The following is a 19,769-nucleotide window of genomic DNA, read 5'->3' as shown; positions in this document are numbered from 1 at the left end:
AGTCTGCTGTGACAGATCCCTTGATGTATGGAGGGTCCTGAGAGGAATGTTTATATTTTTTTCTCTTCTGGGTGTGATGGATCTGCATGTTAGAGGGTCCTTGAACGCCTCCTTCCCCTGGTTCATGAAACTCTGAAGCATGGGGAGGAACTGGCTCCTAGTTTGGATGGGGAGCAGTGTCTCGAGTAAAAAGTCCGCTTTCGGTTTTTCCTCCTCTAGATTCACGCCAAAAGCTGCAGCCGCGCTTTTTACGACCATGTTGTAAGCCCCAATATCATCTGGCGGCGAAGGCCTCGAAGGATAAGTCTCCACGGGCTCTTCTGGATTTTCGGCGTCGAGGTCCTGCCATTCCAGGTCTTGAGTCGACAGCGCCGAGCCGTAGTTCGATTGCTGTTCCTCCTCTTCTTCTCCCTCACAGTAGAGATCATCTTCCTCTTCTTCGGGAGTTTTCGACTGCTCTTCGACGTCGAACTCGTCCTGCTCTTCGACCTCGACGATAACCGTCGGTGGTTTCGTTGGGATTGTGAATTTCTTCATCTTCTCGTCGAACTCCTTCCTTTGAAGGATGCTCTCCATCTCCGCCTCGAGCCTTCTCTTTTTCTTCTCCATTTCGGAGGCATGTTCGGCTTCGAGCGCTGGCCTTTTCGACGGAGCTTGCGTCGACGCGACCTTGTCCTTCGTCGTCGAACGCCCAACCTCGTGGGACTGTTTTGACGAACTTTGTTATTCGGCGGCCTTCGGCACCTGGGAGTCCTTCTCGAAGGATCCGCTGGACCTTTCGTCCTTGGATCCACTAACGGTCTACGAAATTTTCGGCGCCGGTGTTCCTTTCAAGGACTTAGACTCTGGTTTTCGAGAGTCAGTCTCTAGTTTTCAGGGCCCTTTCGGGGTTTTTGTGCTCGACGTCTCTCCTACCTTGTCAGACATCTTCTTATCGGTCTCTGCGACCTTGAAGTCATCAGGTCCCTCGGTGACGTGGTCTTAATCGTCGGTGGAGAGGCCCAGGTCGTACAGAGACGGGGCCTTACCCTTGCCTTCCATATTGTAGTTGGCTCTCCTCTGCGTCTCTCTCACCCAGAGTGTCTTCGGTGTGAAGACGGAGCAGGCGTTGCAGTCTTTGCTCTCGTGGTCGACTGGCAGGCAAAGGTTGCAGACCTGATGTTGGTCCTTCTGCGCGTATTTGTGGTGGCAGTTACGGCAGAATTTAAAAGCCCTTTTGTCCATTCCTGCGCTCAGTGTCCCTGAGTGCGCATTCTACGTTGAACGTCGAAGATCTCGAGGTTTTCCTCCTTCTTCGTCGTCCCGGCTCGATGTTCTTCCTGTCTGTTGTCTCCTTTAATTTTCCTTCGATGAAACTCGTGCTCTTCTTTCTTCGTTAAAAAACTCTGGAGCTTCTCGGTGACGATCCAGACCCAACGGTGGAAAAAAGAATCTGAAGATGGCGCCCCAAGGTGGCAATTCCGCAGGAAGCATGCCGACGTCACGAGAAGTACACCAAATGGTGGGACGTCGACGCCCACCTGGGCAAAATAAATAAATTAAAGAAAAGGGAGAGAGACTACGATTCCGGACCCAACCACCAGACCGCGGAATAATGCACAGCATAGTGAATCTAGAAAGATTCACGCTGCAAAATGAGATTTCCCTCATTAAAAAGTTCCAACCTCCTTTTTCTGTGTTCCTCTGGGAGGTGTTGGAGGAGCCCCTCCATTTCGTCCCAATGACCTCTATCACATCTAGCTAATAGAGCCTGGCTGTTGGCTATATGCCAGTGGTTAGCAGATTGTGCAGCTACACTTTTTCTGAAACATCTATGCATTTAGATTCTCTCTCTGGGGGTGGTGCATCTTCTGATATTTGGAATTTGTTTTTTATTATTCTTTTTATTAACTTTGTTCATGGTCACAAACAGAATACAGCCATCGGCAGAATGCATAGTGACTAATTCCCGTGCACGATACCCATACAATTCTACATAATAAACCAAGGACATGCTCAGAATGGACCCCCCTCCGCTGATATTTGGAATTTTGAGCTTTTTCTTGCATTAGACACTACTAGAGAGTCTGTGACTAACTGACCTACCTCTAATATATATTGGATCTGAGGATGCAGCTTTATACTTGGTCAATGTTATGATTCTAGCCATGACAATCTTTACAAATGTCCTCTGCGAGGCGTACCATGCCTTTAAGGAGTGGTAGATAATGTGCCCACTTCGAGCATTAGATAAGGTTTCAAATAGGAAATGCTCCTTTGTGTCCTTATGTAAAGGTACTTGCTACTAAATCCTGATACGCAGAGGCATCATCAGGTGGCGAGGGTCGTATAGAGATCAGGGTCTGTATCCCCTTGTGGTTCAATATGATAGTCATACCAAGCATCCCCAGGGTATATGTTCTGTGGTATATCACCATCCTCTACTATGGGTGAATGAGGCAATATGTCACCTGCCTCAGATAGTTCTGGTGAGTGAGGTGGTGGAGTGGATGGTATGGGTGGCGGATGTGGGTTAGGTGAAGGTGGAATATGGATGTGCAAACACTTTCTGGACAGACCCGCGGAGGATTAGTTCCACTCGAAGTGCCAGATCAACATATTAATAATCCTTTTGTTTTCACACATTGTACTGCCCACATTCTTCCCCAATTGCCCAGACCTCAGCCGAATGAAGGCACCCAGTTCTATCACCTCTCATATAATTTTTGATCTCATGTCTGTGTGGCTATAAGGTTTATAAGGTCCCAAAGGCGAGACCTATTGGCTATGCCAATGCTTGTTCTTCTTTGGAAGCTGTAGAGGAATGTCCAAGTCCTCTTGGAAAGTTACCCATTTCTTAGAAGAGTGAGGTTTTGCTGGCTGAACAACTATTTTCTTTGTTCCAGGTTGAATTTGGAGTGATTTCTGCCTTGGATCGAGCCTTTCATGCATTACATCGAGGATTGGCTCTAGTGGAGATTTCCATACAAGACTGAAACACTTCAGTGAAGGAAGTTTCGATTTAGGTGCAGCTGTGTTCGGATCCGAAATAGGTTTTGTTTCGGAGCCGAAACTAATGGTAGAGACATTGCAGATCCAGAGGTCGAGGAGGTGGAGGCCCCTGCTGTAGGCAGGACTTCCAGAGCTGAGCCAATGGTGGGTCTTCAGAGTCAGGCTTTTTTGTAGTGGCAGACCGTAAGCAGTCTTTTCAGATGGAGTCGATGTTTTTGGGCTTTGGATCAGGTACTCACTGTCCGATATTTTAGTGCTGGCTGGAGGGTGGCTAAGTCCTGGTCAGAATCGGACTGGGAATTGTAATCATGTATTGATAAGGATTCCTCTTGATGTGGATGCTTCCCAGTCTTCCTCCTGTTGTCGACTGAAAATGTCTGGTATATCACCCGTTTGTCTACGCTGCATCTCTTGGCATTGAACACATTGATCTCGAAGAGTCTTTTTTGATCTAAATGACTTGCATGCCTCACAGCTTTTCTCTTGATGATCCGGCGAGAAGTATAGGTTGCAAACGGAGTGTTGGTCGGTATGGGGCTACTTCGAGTGAAGTTTCAGACAGAAGCAGAACGGAGTTAGTTCCATTAGCACGTCATTCTCTAAAGGACCGTGGAAATGAAGGAAAGGCCATGCCAGGTGTGGCCCAATGGCCGTGGAAGTAGAAGACCTGCTACGCAGAAGGATACTTGCCCAGAACTCAATAAAACTGCGATCAAGACAATACTGTCGAGTGGCTATCTACTAGAGAACCGAAGGGAGCCCGAAAGAGTCTCGAACTGGAGCCTGAGAGATTACATCCGAAACAGTTGGCAGGAAAAAAAAACAATCTAGAAATGGAGTTGATGACCATGCGCAGTATTATCAAGGAGTCGTCGCCGCCTTTGGACGCAAAGAAAACGTCTTGGAACAAAAACCTAACACTAGATGGTGGACCTATGCAAAGCATGTGCAGCTACAGCACACATGACTTGAACATACATACACACATATCTATCTATATATATAACGACCAAGGCTCCCCTCACGGAAAGACCAGGCACACACAAAGGCTTGCTTGGAACGGCAGTTTTATTGGAACGGCATAATGCATTTCGGAGCGTTCCTTCTTCAGATGCCTTCCCCCAACAAACAGTGCTGTCAGTTTCCAAACTTAAAAGGTGCCTGCTTTGCTATGATAGGCGAAAATCACATGGTGGGCGTGGCAGGAGTATGAGCACCTCTGGTAAGTACCTCCTCCCCTTGTGGGTGGCGCTCACGTTCCAGCCAATAACACTAATGTTCCAAGCACCATACTACCGTTCCCACAAGCCAACATCCGGCCGCTTCTGTACTCTTCGGGAAATCCCGATCTGGCATCTTGGACTGGAGTCAGTCCCAACACTTGTTGCTGGATGTTTCAGGCAGCGGCGGTACGGCAGTTCTCCAAGCACATTGAAAGTCACCACAAGTTGCCACTAAATCCTGCCATACTTCTTGTGGATAGGGTGCCCAAGGTGCTTAGTGGCCACGCACCAAAATACAACGACCAAGGCTCCCCTCACGGAAAGACCGGGCACACACAAAGGCTTGCTTGGAACGGCAATTTTATTGGAACGGCATAATGCATTTCGGAGAGTTCCTTCTTCAGATGCCTACCCCAACAAACAGTGCTGTCAGTTTCCAAACTTAAAAGGTGCCTGCTTTGCTATATATATATATATATATAAAAAATATCTGTGCTGGTCAAACACGGACTTCAGGGTCACGCAGAACCTGTCGGTAAAAGTCAATTTTCTACTCCATGAGTCAGGGCACGCTTATGTGGGAAAGTTAGCAGAGGCAAACATTCCATAGAAGCTCAGAAAAAATGCTCCGATTGCCACTTTATAGTCATCATGATTAATCGATAAAATGGAGTGGAACTTCTAAACTAAAAGCATAATCAATTATACATAGCATATGAAAGGACAGGTGTGTATATTATCGTGGGTTGGGACAGCACACCATGAAACCAAGTAGTTTTCACCACCAAAAGTAAGAAGTCTGTTAACTGTGCAGTTTGTAATGCTAGTGGCCCCTTTGAAAATGTCCTCAGATAGTGGATCCAGTGCAGGACTGCTCTTCCGAAAAAAAACCGATGTACATGAAAATGTGTAGATGCAAAAAAAAAAAAAAAAAAAAAAAAAAAAAAAAAAAGAGGAGAAACAAAGCAACGTTCACCCAGAGGAGTATGCAGCAAAGCGAAAACAGCATCCTAGATGAGAAGACACAATTTTGCCTCACTTTCCCAAAGCAGGTACAAATAAAAAGTGAGCAAAGTGCCCCTGAAAAGGGTTTAAAATCAACCTGCAGAAGAAATTCATCATAGTTGCCGCAGTATCAAACAACAGCAAAGATTCACAACTGAAGTGCTAAGTATAACGGCCATAGAGGATAAAACGGGCACGAATTATCACTCTTACACAAATCTACAACCATTCTTCCATCTTCAAGTACAGTTGTGCTTCTATGGAAAGGGGGTGGGACAGAGTCTCAAGAAGTCATTCCCCCGCCCTGCTGCTCATTCACAAAGCAGGGCGGGGGACATAATGTAAATTCAATAATAAAACAAAACACAACACTAACCACAAGCTCAAAAATGTGGGGGCGGGGAGGACTGCAATCACAGTATTTCCAAAAGCTTTAAATGTTTCACACTTATATTGCCTCACTTAACAGTAAAGCTACCCACAACCAGCAAACTCACCTTTGAATAGAAATATCTACACACGGCTTCTTGGGCCCAAGGCTGAAAGTAAAACTCAGCTCGGCGCTCCTCCTCAGGATTTCCCACCACATCAGTCATTGTCTGAATTTAACAACAAAAAAAAACATTCAGAACTTGGCTCCGAAGGAGATTTTCAACAAACATGTGCTTAGGGGGACAGTCATGGGGACGAAAAAGTTCTGTGTATAACACAATCAAGCAAGGTTATTACCAATGTAAAACATGTTGCAGCTCAAGTGTTTGCTGAAAACTTTTACCTTGAGATCTCGGCACTGGGACTGCAGCCAGTCATTGATGAAGCCCTGTGGGTCTCGAGCAAAGCTCAGCATGAACTCCCTCTGAGTCTTCAGGTGGTTAATTGTTTCTATGGTCTCATGAATCTAGTCAAGGCAGAACAATTGCTTTTTAGGTCTACAGCAGTCAGTGGGTGAAACTGGTACGATTGAAAGGGTCAATTTGGTTAGCATCTCACTGTGAAACAAACAGTAAAACTCATGACTATGTACGACAAGAATAGGCGAATTAAAAGACAACTAACCATTCTGCAAGAAACAAAGAAAATGTCAATAACTAGGAAGGTGGAGCGAGGGAGGGGTGAGAGTGAGGAGACAATTTACTGTGGCTAAACTAGGGCCTAATGGCTAGGGTTACAGTGACCAGATGTCCTGCATCTACCAGAACAGTTCAAATTTTCAGGGATTGTACCGGTAGCTCCACAATTTTTAGAACACCAGTTTAAAATTCATTGTAGCTATACTGAGCGTGAAGCAAGAGGCCTGAATGTTGCTTCCATCTGAAATAAAGTGCAAATGATCAAGATCACAGGTTTAGCTATCCTACTGAGTTTCTCCCTCCCTGATGAACAGATTTCTTCTGCCCTTCGTTTCTATTAAATAGCCTTTGAATTTCACAATGGTTGGCCATTTCAAACCCATGCTGCACCAAAGGCAGTTATAGCAGCAAAGCCATCCACAGAACCCAAATATACCCAATGACAGTACTCCATACCTTGCTTACAATCCAGGTGTGGCTACCACCACTCTTCCCGAATCCTACATTAGTTACATAGTATTCTCAGAGCTCTCAAATTGTTTCATATCAGGCATAACATGGATATAGCTTTTCATGATTTCATGCTATGCATTCAGATACTTCTAAATTTTGATTTTAACATGATAAAGGCTTTACGCTTACAGTGCCCCACTTTACAGTAAAGGCACCCGCATCCAGTAATCACCGTTAAAAAAATGCCTTCAAGTTTCAAATAAACAAAACCTGGACTTAACCCTTTCGATGCGCATGACGGAGCGGTTCCGTCAAGCGCATCGGTCGCGCTGTGCGTATGACGGAACCGCTCCGTCACGGCCCCGCCCGCACAACGAACCTTCAGCACGGCGCGGTAATCCGCGCCGCGCTGAAGGGGTTAACGATAGGGGACAATAAACAACTTGAGATCTTGCAACTAATACACATTGTAGAGCTCTCATGCTTACGTCAGGTGAGTAACTCATCCAACAGTATCTTTACCTGTGTGTTCTTGTAACTATAGGCCAATCACTAGAATATCGTAAAATTAAGCTCCAGAGTCTATGTAGAGTAGGCCTGTGCGGTAAATTCCGTTCCGCTTGCGGAATTTGGGTAATTTCGCGTTCCGCGGAGAACGCGGAATTGCCAAAAATTCCACGATTCGCAGCTTCGTGGAATTTATTGCTCGTTTGCGCTTTCAAAATGAGTGTTTGCGAGATATTTCCCCCCGAGCACGCAAACTGTGTTCGCGAACAGGAAAAAAAGCATCGCAAACGGGCGAAACAAGCAATTCTGCATGTTCGCTGAATTTCTGCGTGCTCACGGAGATTTACTGTTTCGCGGAGCTTTGCATAGCGCGACTACGCAATTCCGTCCACCCCTAATGTAGAGGCATCCACCTTTGCAAGTGATTGTTTACAGCCATCATAAAACACCACAATTCTTAATGCCCTGTACGTAAAATAGGGGACTGGTATCTATTATCTTCCCCCTAACGATATTGCCACATTTTGGAAAAGGGATGGGATTAGGAAACAATATAATTTAGCAAGCGGAATCCTCCATCAATAGTAAATACACAAATGCAATACCCCGTAAGTGCAACTCCTACATCACTTGGGAAACCTTGGTGAATTACACTAGAAACCCCTTAAATATAGGTGAGGTTAAAATGAAAACTGACTGTTGCAGCGCTGTGACAGGTAGAGAGAAAGGTTGATGTGAAAAAAAGGACTGGGAAGGAAGAGGACAAGTGGAGAAAAATATGCACTTAAAGCCAGTAGGTTTAGGTTTATTTAGTATACGCACGGACAAGACATACATGCACATATTCACACCTACGGAGAGACATACACACTTTCAAGAGTAATAACTCCTACCCTACAAGCCAGCTGCGACATCAAGAACACCTCAGAACCTCACGACACCCAGTTTCTATAAATATGGCACATCATAAACTCATACTACCAACCATACATAACAAAAAGAGCAGAAACCTACTTGCCCCTTCAGAAAGCACTTTGTGGACTTACTAGGGTTATGCAGCATTAGACAAATGCTTATAATGCCAGCACATAGACCAATGTTTCAGGACCCGAATGCACTCGGACAGCACAGAGGAATGCATGTGTGGACTGATGAGGTTAACACCTACAGATAAACAGACCTGCCTGCACCCAAAGGCACAATTAACAGACAAAAATGCATACAGACAAAGAAACAAACCTCCATTCATGTATACAGACCAACACTAACAGGGGGTACATATTTGCACACCATTTTTGCTGCTCTAATAATAAAGTCTATTATTCCACTTTGGGCTGCCAAGTTCCCCTACAGCCACATCTACAAAGGACTGAGCATCAAAGCCAAAAGCAGCCTGCCATCTAAATAAAGGAAAGGTGTTACAACAGTCTAATTCGAAAGAGGGTGAGGGGCTTTGGGGGGTGGTTAGGAGTGGAGGGAGTTGGAAAAAATGAGAATTTATGTAATGGCCGTTAATTACTGAGCTGGAAAAGTGAGCCGTAGTTAAACAAAATGGGAATTCTTGGACACTATTGCACGGCGAAATGACTTAATACAGCATGAAATCTAAGGGATGCCAGCACCAAAAGACTGGACTTGGCTCAAGAAGTGGCTGAGTCTTGGAAGATGAGCACCAACGAATGCAGCAGGAAATGAAGCATGGAACACTGCTTTTTTTTTTTAGATCCATCAAATTTTAAAGAAAAGTAAGAAACAAAACATATATTTAGAGCAGGGCTAACAAATATGGAACCAGTTTCTCAGGAAAACCTCTAACTAGGTCTCCATATACGGTTTAAATAGCAGCCACAAAAGGGAAAACATAATTATTGTAAATAGGCTTCCAAAGTTTAAAGGTGCGAGAAGCAACAACTAAGGTGCAGAGAAAGCGGAAGTGCGCATTACCTTATTATCTAAAGCAGCGATTTCCTGCTGGCTGGCCGTAGAGAGAAGGAAAGAATTCATCTGGGTCTTCAGCGTGTCATCCACTTCCACATCAATGTCATAGCAGGCAGTTTTCTTCTGGTCATTGGGGTCAACGCTGGGAAACAGAATATAGAAGACGAGTTATGGCACAACCAGCATAGGGATGTGTGGGAAGGTCTCTGGGACGGGAATACAACGGTGTACGGTAGGTCAGGGTTTGGGTTCCTACCAATGCAATAGCAGAGGGTGCTGCATGTCGCAAATGATGCGCAATGGAGGCATTGGGTGTGTGGCCGAGTATCTGAAATTTCACTTCATTCAAAACAAACCTCTTTTCTCTTGCTCCTTCCACATTGCTGATGCTCTGCTCGTACATAACACAGCAAAGAACAAGCATTTGCAATGCAATAGGTTTCGCATTTATAAGAGTTTGAGCTATTGGCATTGTAAAATTACAATGCCTTTTATTTATGTTTTGGTTTTAAATCAAATAAAAGGCACTGTCATTTACAATGTCAGTAGCATAAACTCGAATAAAAGCAGTGTGCGGCGTGCAGCAGTGTGTGTGGCGTGCAGCAGTGTGTGTGGCGTGCAGCAGTGTGTGTGGCGTGCAGCAGTGTTTCTTGTAGCAGTGTGAGGCATGCAGCACTGTGGCGTGCAGCGGCGTGCAGCAGTGTGCGGCGCGCAGCAGTGAGTAATGCAGCAGTGAGTAATGCAGCAGTGTGCAGCAGTGTGCGGCGTGCAGCAGTGTGCGGCGTGCAGCAGTGTGTGCCGGGCATCATTGTTTCGTGTAGCATTGTGCGGCGTGCAGCAGTGTGCGGCGTGCAGCAGTGTTTCGTGTAGCATTGTGCGGCGTGCAGCAGTGTGGCGTGCAGCAGTGTGTAATGCAGCAGTGTGTGGCGTGCGGTAGTGTGTGTGGCGTGCAGCAGTGTGTGTGGCATGCAGCAGTGTGTGTGGCATGCAGCAGTGTGTGTGGCATGCAGCAGTGTGTGTGGCATGCAGCAGTGTGTGTGGCATGCAGCAGTGTGTGTGGCATGCAGCAGTGTGTGTGGCATGCAGCAGTGTGTGTGGCATGCAGCAGTGTGTGTGGCATGCAGCAGTGTGTGTGGCATGCAGCAGTGTGTGTGGCATGCAGCAGTGTGTGTGGCATGCAGCAGTGTGTGTGGCATGCAGCAGTGTTTCTTGTAGCAGTGTGAGGCATGCAGCACTGTGGCGTGCAGCGGCGTGCAGCAGTGTGCGGCGTGCAGCAGTGAGTAATGCAGCAGTGAGTTGTGCAGCAGTGTGTGGCGTGCAGCAGTGTGCGGCGTGCAGCAGTGTTTCGTGTAGCATTGTGCGGCGTGCAGCAGTGTGCGGCATGCAGCAGTGTGCGGCGTGCAGCAGTGTTTCGTGTAGCATTGTGCGGCGTGCAGCAGTGTGTGGCGTGCAGCAGTGTGTAATGCAGCAGTGTGCGGCGTGCGGTAGTGTGCGGCGTGCAGCAGTGTGTGGCGTGCAGGAGTGTGTGGCGTGGTGTGTAAACAACAAGAAAAGCAGACATCAAAGGAAGGGTGGAAGGGAACGAGCATATGGGGTGTGAGTTATAACGAAAGGTCTGGCGAAAGCTGCTTTCAAGTCCAATGCCAGATGCCAGCTTCGCGCTTGAATGCCTCACATGCACTGGCCATAAACCGCATTCCTAAGGTCTTGTGCCCCTTACTAAATCTCTGAATGCGTGAGGCGGCGCACGCGCAGGAAGTAGCTGGTGGCAAATGGAATGCGCGTGGATGTGCGTGTAACCGCCACCCGATCCGCCTGGGAAGCCTTTGGGAGCATTTTCGGAAGCCCCTACACAAGTCTCGCTGAGCGATCGCTTACGCGATAGCCAGGCGAGACCTAAAAAGGGCTACAAAGATGGAAGGGTAAGTTCTTTACTACCACAGGATACTGCAAAGGTTCATAGTACAGCAATCCACCCATGGAGTGTGGGCAGCCCTCCGATGCATTCAATTTTATGATTAAACACGGGACAGGTTTAGCCCAAAGATATCCAACATTCTGCCCAACCCCAACTTCCATGCCGAGTGTGGTATGTATGTATATACTGGACCCACCTGATTACATGATTTATGATGATCGGCTCCGGAGGCATCAGCAATGCATGCAGGCGCTGAGGAATCTCAGAGAATTTCATTCGCTGAGATTCAAAGATCTGCAAGAGATGGAAATGGAGAACTTACAAAATCAGAAAAGGCATCATCAGAGAACACCACATAAATCATAGGTAGAGTGATGGCTGGCCGAGAACTAAGCAAGTGACAAGAATGAACCAAGGCTTAAGCTATGGAGGAACAAAAAATCTTTACTAAAATAGCTAGTCACATAAGAGACAGGAGAAGAAGTGTAAAATCGAAAAGGATGAGCACCAAACTGAGGAACACCCACTGAGTTCAAGCAATCCTAACCTGCTGCAGGTACTTGTCACAGATCACAAACTCCCTCTCATGGGGGTCCTGAAGCTTGTGGGTTTTGATGTACTGCCAGAGAGCTTGGATAATTACAGGGCGAGTCTGGGTATGGATCCCCAGGAGGCGAGCAAGGCGTGGGTCCAGCTTGAACTGTGGAGGCTGCAAAGAAACAGACAGTAAAGAAAAATTAGACATGGCGAGTCTGTATAACTTGTGGCCACTGCTACCCTGCAATCAATTCCATCATCAGCATTGTGAACATGTTTTGGGATTGTGTGGAGTCAGATTTATAGTTGAATGAGGCATTTGCAAAGAAGGATGCCAGAATTATTTTTTTCCTTCTTGCAGAGAGTTCAGGGTCACACAGAACAGCTACTATAGGATTAAGCACATTTTAGCAATCTGCCTACCTACCTGATAGTCCAGCATTAGAAGCACGGTACATCGCACATTGACGTCACCTGGCCGTTTCACCTGGAAGCCGTCTGTCTCCTGTGTGGTGGCAGTCCTATGCCACTGAAAAACAAGATACACTAATCATAGGGCATCAGGCAGGTAAAGAACAGTCGCAAACAAAAGAGAAACTGAAAATCTGGACATCTGTCGTCTCGCCACTCTTGTTTGGTGTAGGAGAGCTTTGAAAATGCAGTACAACATCAATGCTTATCGACTCATTACAAACGGCAGCGTACTCTCAATGTACCCATTCTGTCCCACATAGGATGCCTACCTCCACAAGATGGTTGTCTGGCCCATACAGATCCTTGTCCAGCTCGATCACTAGAGATTTAAAGAACGATGAAAATTTCCTTTTCTGTTTTGTTGCATCGTATTTGGACAAAGCAGACTGCACAGAAAAACAAAGACATCTGATGACAGAAGGTATTCAGGAAACAACATTGCTCATTCACTTGAAAGTCTTTTGAGTGCTTCCAGGAAAATTAGTCATATAGCAATTTAAAATAAAGATTCACTATGGAGATTAGTGTGTAAAATGCAGATTATTTTCTTTAGGTTAAATGGTCCATTGAGTGAAGATTTTTCCAGGGAGTATGGGGTAAGGCCTCATATCTATTTCGGTGTTGAAATGAGGACCAGTGGTGAATTTTGGAGCAAACTCTGCCCTAGAGCATTGGGGCATGTTCCACGAGCACCAGATTACATTACACATGGCCAGGATAATTTTATTATAAGTACAGGGGAGTAAGTGATTTGTCCAGAATCAAAGGATGTTGAGCTAACTCTGGGACTCAAACCTGGTTCCCGAGATCCAAAGTGGGAACTCTGGCCATATCTTTATTCCTTAATTTACGGTGTGAAGGTCATATAAAAGTGGGATGGTTGTGTATGATCATACAGTGAGAACAACATCTCTGTTGAAATAGCTTTGTGGAGTAAAAAAGATAGCAGCAATAAATGCTGGAAGGTTAACCGGAGTAGTGCTTGAGAATAAGTTGAAGGGTTTGTTTTAGAACTGGATTTAAGGACATTGTGCACCAGTGCAAATGTGCTGAACTAATGGGGCTAATCATTTTAAATATTACATGCATATAGAGCAGGGCTTTCACAACCCACCCAAAATCAGCTTCCGAGCCACAGTTTGGGAAACAGTACTCTACCGCCTCCTAGAATAAGCCCTGACTGCTCACCATCGCTACCACTGGAGAGTAAAGTTTACAAATGAAGTGACATGGATATTTAACTGGAATGCAATGGCATACAAGGTCAGGGTATACCAGTGGTAAAAAAACGAAGCCCCCAAATACAGCAGAGCAACTAACCACCACCCTGGGACTGCAGTCTTTAAGATAAGAATTTCATTAGGGTTATTCATTTGACAGTAATATGCATAGTCTATTATAGCTAACAACTTGTAAGATGCAGATAGCTATACAGCCTTGAACTTGCAAGGTGAACACTTAGGTTAAACAGTTTAGTTTTGTTATGGTGGTATACTCTGTCAAATTTATTGGGAATGGAAGGTATGGTAAAACAGGAATTTATGAATCATTAATAAGACTATAGTCACAGACTTTGCAGTAAGTAAGGTGGTCTTGGTTCCACAAATTAGCTATATGCACAGCACTTTTCCAGAGACAAAAACCTCTTAATGCTGACTTCACTCACAGCTAAAGCCAAGAATGTTCAAATTCCAGCTACCTGAACTTTACTATCACCCCCTATCCATCACTATTTCCTGCTAGAAATCAAAGCTCACAACTCACATCCTCCAAGAGTCGTCCCTCGACGCGCAGCTCCCACGATGCCACAGTGCCTTCGCCATCCTCCACATCAGATTTGGCTGGGTTGAAGGTATTGGAGATAAAAATGCGAAGCTTCCGCTTTTGCTAATGAAAAAGCACAATCCTTATCGAAGAGGTTCATTAGTAATAAAAGCACAATGCTATTATAGTAGCCCAACATGACTTCACACAGCATAAGTCCAAACATTCCCGCCAAGCTTAGTAATGGCAAAAGAGGGGCCAGCAAAGTGTCTCAGGTGTACTTTCTTCAATGCAGATAGGACGAATTTCAACTCCATTCAATTTAGGAATTTTTGCCAAGGTTTTTTAAGCAGACTACCAAAATATTGAACGAGGCTATAAATGTGGATTCTCAAATCAAATTATAGGGATATTCACGTATCCTGCAAAATAATTTGCCATGACTGCCTATTTTTCGAAAAAGGAAATGCAAAGATGGTTCTAACTTAGTGAACTCGTGGAGAGAATTACAGGAAACTTTTTTAATGCTTCTAAAAATAGAGATGTTCCTACGGCACCTTGGTTCTCTGAGTCACTTAGAGTTGAAAAACAACGATGCAGGAACCTAGAGACACGCTGGCGTAGAGACTATAATATGACTGAAAAACACTATTTACAAGGAAGCTCTATCCAAGTACAAACAGCTTTTTATCAGGGAGAAAAGCAAATACTATCTTAGTCAGATAGAATACGCCCAAGACTCCACCAAGCAGCTGCTTCAGGTAGTCACAAAACTATCGGGACGAACTCCCCAATAGCACCCACCCAAGATCTTTGCAATTCACTGGCCAGTTTCTTTCAAGCGAAGGTCAGAAATAAATATGACAAATTCACTGCACTACACAAAGCCAACCCTTTGACTGATGTCCTCAGTAATGAAGAAAGTTCCCCTTCTTTTCCAAAATTCAATCAAGTCTCACCAAAACAGATCTCGGATTTAATCGCTACCATCAAATCAGGCTCCCCACTGACCCCTGCCCCCCTTCAGTTCTAAAACTGATCCCGGAACATATAGCACCCAACCTTACAGAATCTGTAATGCCAAACAGGCATCTACCCCCCTATTTGGAAAAAGGCTATCATCAAGCCGCTGCTGAAGAAGCAGAACCTTGACCCAACAGAAACAAAAAACTATCGTTCTATCGCAAACCTTCCATTTCCAACAAAAATCTTTGAGAAATTAATGAACTCACAGCTGGCCCAATACAATGAGGATAACAACCTTCTGGACGATACGCAATTCGGCTTCAGAAGGGGCCACGGTACAGAAACTGCCCTAATTAAAGCCTCAGACGAAATCAGGACAGTACTAGACCAAGGTGGTGCTGCTGTTCTGGTGCTGTTGGACCCATCGGCAGTCTTCGACACGGTTGATCATGCTACACTGATAGACTGTGTCTCAACCATTGGCATTAAACACAAGGCTAAAGAAATATTAGCCTAGTGTCTCTCTAACCGCACACAATTAGTAAGTCTTGGTGACTGAGTCCTCCCCATTTACCCTCCCGTGCGGTGTGCCACAAGGATCATCCTCGAGTCTGACCTTATTTATTATCTACGTGTCGGACTTGGCTAGGGTCATCAAAACCCATGGGATGGGTGTGACATCTTACGCAGATGACACACAATTGGTGCTCGCAATCCATAACGACGGAGGAGCAATTGCAGCCAGCCTCCAAGACGGAATGTTGGCTATTAGTACTTGGATGGCCAACAACTGCCTAAAGTTGAACTCTGATAAAACGGAGGTATTGATTTTTGGTAAACTTTCCCCTGCATGGTCCCATACTTGGTGGCCAGCCAATCTGGGACCTCCACCCCCTCCTGTCTCGAAAGTCAGAAATCTAGGTGTCTTATTCGACAAGTTATCCTTTTCAGCTCATGCCAATGCAGTGGTCTCCCCTTCTTTCTATACCCTTAGGATGATTACAAATCTTCTACCATTCGTTCCACCCAGTGCCGGAAAAACCCTTATTAGCACACTGGTAATGTCAAAAATAGACTATTGTAATGTCGTCCTCCTCAATGCCCAGAAGAAGGTCATAAACAGATTACAGATGGTGCAGAACTCCGCCACCAGAATGCTAACCAGCACCCCTAAATATCAATCAATCTCAAACGGGATCCGAAAACTCCACTGGCTACCGATAAGAAGCCGAATTAAATTTAAAGCACTCTGAATCGCATTCAAAGCCATTCATAACACTGGACCTGAGTTTCTTAAGAGGGCTCTGTGTGTCTACAGGCCCAACACACCCCTGCGATCAACATGAGCCAACCTCCTTAACGTCCCTCGAACAAAAAAAGTCTCCTGGGGCGACAGAAGATTCACAGTGGCCACAGCCAAGTTGTGGAACACACTTCCCCATCACTTTAAATCCTGCCCCACTTTGCTCGCCTTCAGGAAACTAGTAAAGACTTGGATTTTCAATCAATAACCATCTGCTTCCGGCTCAGTCCTCCACAGAGTCAGCAGCGCCGAGACACCCAAGGGTATTTGTGCGCTCTATAAATCGCTTAAATAAATAAAATAAATAAATTATTGATAACATCTACTTTTGGCGGAATTGTAATCAGTGGGGGCTGAATTAACACCGCATACAGACATTCAACGGCAACTTAAAAGTTGTGCTACATTTTAGGTTTCATGTTCTTTTTAGTATTATTACATATCAACCTTATGTATATATAAACAAAGCACTCAAGCCATGCAGCACAGGGGAAGAAGATCACAGATACGAGACAAAAGCATGTAAAGACACCACACTATTAAACCAACATGAACAAAGCTTCTGAATCCACGGCTCATCTCAATGCACCTTATAGACTGGTGTGTATTTAGCAGACTTGCCACACTGGGCTATAAATAGTGAGAAAGAACGGAAAGTCCTCTCTACTCATTTTATGCTTCAAAGCCTCTTCCCTCGCTTATGTAGCACTTTGAAGAAGAACCCAATAATTCTTATTCACCTTTCAATACATGTGTCTTCATTTCCCACCCATGCAGGGCCCTCAAGCGATGCCTTAGTGATGCACAGACCCTTCCCTCTCATGTTCATTAATGAGCCGCTTCCACGGTGTGCACCCATTTACAATAACTACTAGGGGGATAGTGCTGGCTCATGATGAACTCAAACAAATTAAGGAAGCAAACAGGACCTCAAGATGGCCTCGTAATAGCACGTGTGATTTTTTTTTTTTTTAAATAACTAGGTCCTGGGATAAGATGCGGTCTGGTAGCTATGTTGCAGATTGTGGACCCCCAGAGATTTGAGTTTCAATCTCTGCTTTGACCAGGGACCAAACTCGCTGCTTTTTTGTTTATTTGCATCTGTAAATAAAAACAAAAATGTGATGGACCGAGGGGGGGATTCAAAACTTTTGAGACGCTGCAGGCGGAGTTTCAGCTGCAGGGCAGCGAGTACTTTCGGTACCTACAGGTCCGCCATGCGCTGGGCTCCGTCTTCCCGGATGTTGCATCCATTCCGGAGTCTTCCCCCCTGGAGGACAGAGTGCTAGATGGCCATGTCCCGGACAGCACGATCTCCCTCATATACAAAAAAATTGATTAACGATAGATCGTGTCTGCTGACTAGTCTCCGCGAGGCTTGGGTTGCCGACGGGCTGGAGCTGGACGACGAGGATTGGATCTCCGCGGTGGCCTCTCCGAAAGAGGTGGCCATCCCGGCTCGCCTTCGTTTCGTCCAGCTCAAGATCCTTCACCGGGTCTACGTGACGGGGCCAAGGCTTTTACGTATGGGTTTTGCCGGTGATGGAATGTGTAAGCGTGGCTGTGGTGCGTTGGCGACTTTCATGCATATACTGTGGGAGTGCCCGAAGGTGGAGCGATTCTGGCGTGGTGTGCATGAGGTTCTACGAATGGTTACGCGTGTCGCGCTGCTGCCTGAAGCGAGGAGATGCTTGCTGAATGTCTGGGAACCAAATGACTACTCGGTCCCGCAGGCGCGGTGGGTGACTCTGGGATACATGATAGCCAAGCGTGATATTGCCCAATTGTGGGGATCCCAGAGGCCCCCTGCGGTGTCGGCCTGGAAAGAGCATATGGATTGGTGTATGTTTCGTGAAAAGGTGGTGTATGTGGCGAGGGGTAAGCCTGGGGCGTGGATGAAACTCTGGGGCCCCTGGAACGCCTACCGCGGGGGTATTTGTGAGCCGCCGCTGCTACCGGCGGCCTCGCCGGCTCCGTCTCCCTAGATGGCGCCCCTCCCGTGGCCGCGGGCGCGCGGTCCCCCAGTCCCTGATCTACTCCCGTCCCCCTCTTCAGAATTTTGCTGCTGGTTTGGATCCCCCACTTATGGAGCACGTGTTGTCACTTTGGATCGAGGGTTGCCTTGCGGTTGTGGTTTGTTTACGTTGTTTTGCGTTAAGAAAATGGAACCGTACTGTGGGCATGGAGCTGTGAGGCCTGCACCATTGATCACTCCTGTCTTCCTACTGTGCACCGCTGAGAAAGCTTTTTGCTGTATGTATGTAATATGCTTTTGATGCTCTAGCGGCCGGCCGTGTGGTTGTAGGCCCATACCTGTAACTTCTATAAACTGCAATAAACGGTTTCAAAAAAAAAAAAATAAAAAAAAAAAAAAAAAAAATGTGATGGACAAAAGTTTGCTTTGATTAACCCTAGCGTCTGATGATTACTAGGGGCAGCATTCCAGTCCATACATTTTTTCCCTCTATAACCCACTGGTAATGTGTAACATAATATTAATATAGAAAAGCAAAGCATTCACTGCGCCATCTAATGCTTTCCCAATTAAGTTACCAATGCACTCGCCATCACATTCTAAGTTCGGAAATGTGGTCTCAACTGGGTCACAAACACTTCCTCCGATTTGTACAAGACATCGATTCGATGCCTTTCACAAACATCTTCCCTAAAGCACCTGATCAATATCAGAGATATGCATAAATATATTAAAGACAAATAAATATATCAAAAAGGATCCAGAGTGTTCCCTGAAAAGTCTAAATCCCACCATTCCAGTCTTTCCCTTAGTGGTTCAATCACGTAATCTGTTACTCTCGCCATGTGTATGCTCCTTAACAGGGGATGCTTAAGAGTCTATTATTTCTCCTTTCCTAATGCTAAGCCTAAACAAGCAGATCAAGAATTCCAGACAGTGTGTGGTTCTCAACTGGAGTAATCCTTGCCCGCTCTACAGAGATCAACAGCTCTCAGTGATCCCTCCCATCGCATACACGTTACCTTGATGGGTCGCTTCAAAGCTTCCTGGATATCTAGCCTTTTTCTCATGATTGTCTGGTCCAGCTTCCTTTCAAATGCCAATAAATCCATGTAGGCCTGAGACTCCGGAACCAGCTCCCGGATCTGCAGCCAAGATGAAAATTGGTCAGGCACAGACAGCAACAGCCATCGGCCGTCAGATACATGGTCTTTCTCAAACTGGAAACTGATGAAATAACATGCAATCTGGCCTAACAGCATCACAATCTCATATATGCCACCGTTATCATACTTTCTGCTAAAGCAATGCTGACAAACAATATGTAATTAAATAAGTCTACGTTAAGTTCACCTTTCAATCTTTAGTTGGTTAAAAAACATAAAAGCACAAATATAAAATACATTTCATTCTTAGAAAACCCAATGATGTATAATAGAATCGCCATGCTCAAAATTGCTCCTTATCCCTACATGTTTGCAAGTAATGTTAAAAAGAATCACATATTAAAACCAGTAAAATACATTTCAAATGGGAAATCTTGTCATAGGTCCTTAACATACCATGCTATACACAAAGTGGCTAAGTGCATGTAATGCTAAAAACATACCATAAATAGTGCTAAAAATATAAAGACAGCGGGCAG

The 19,769-nt window shown here is 45.5% G+C and overlaps 1 protein-coding gene across 1 annotated transcript in view; it reads right to left on the bottom strand.

Moving 5' to 3' along the window:
• The window catches only part of SMARCD1 (SWI/SNF related BAF chromatin remodeling complex subunit D1), a 96,848-nt gene that overhangs the window by 36,224 nt on the left and 40,855 nt on the right, over positions 1–19,769 (bottom strand). Inside the window, exons 4-12 of the mRNA XM_085600878.1 lie at positions 19,147–19,269; positions 13,881–14,003; positions 12,386–12,502; positions 12,070–12,171; positions 11,653–11,814; positions 11,302–11,399; positions 9,194–9,329; positions 5,995–6,117; positions 5,717–5,818 (exon numbers count right to left, since the gene is read on the bottom strand). Coding sequence (XP_085457004.1) covers positions 5,717–5,818; positions 5,995–6,117; positions 9,194–9,329; positions 11,302–11,399; positions 11,653–11,814; positions 12,070–12,171; positions 12,386–12,502; positions 13,881–14,003; positions 19,147–19,269 — 1,086 coding nt within the window. The remainder of the gene's footprint in view (positions 1–5,716; positions 5,819–5,994; positions 6,118–9,193; positions 9,330–11,301; positions 11,400–11,652; positions 11,815–12,069; positions 12,172–12,385; positions 12,503–13,880; positions 14,004–19,146; positions 19,270–19,769) is intronic.

This window comes from Triturus cristatus, chromosome 4_2, assembly GCF_964204655.1.
Source record: "Triturus cristatus chromosome 4_2, aTriCri1.1, whole genome shotgun sequence".
Lineage (NCBI taxonomy): Eukaryota > Metazoa > Chordata > Amphibia > Caudata > Salamandridae > Triturus > Triturus cristatus.
This window is presented reverse-complemented; position numbering and strand designations above follow the sequence as displayed.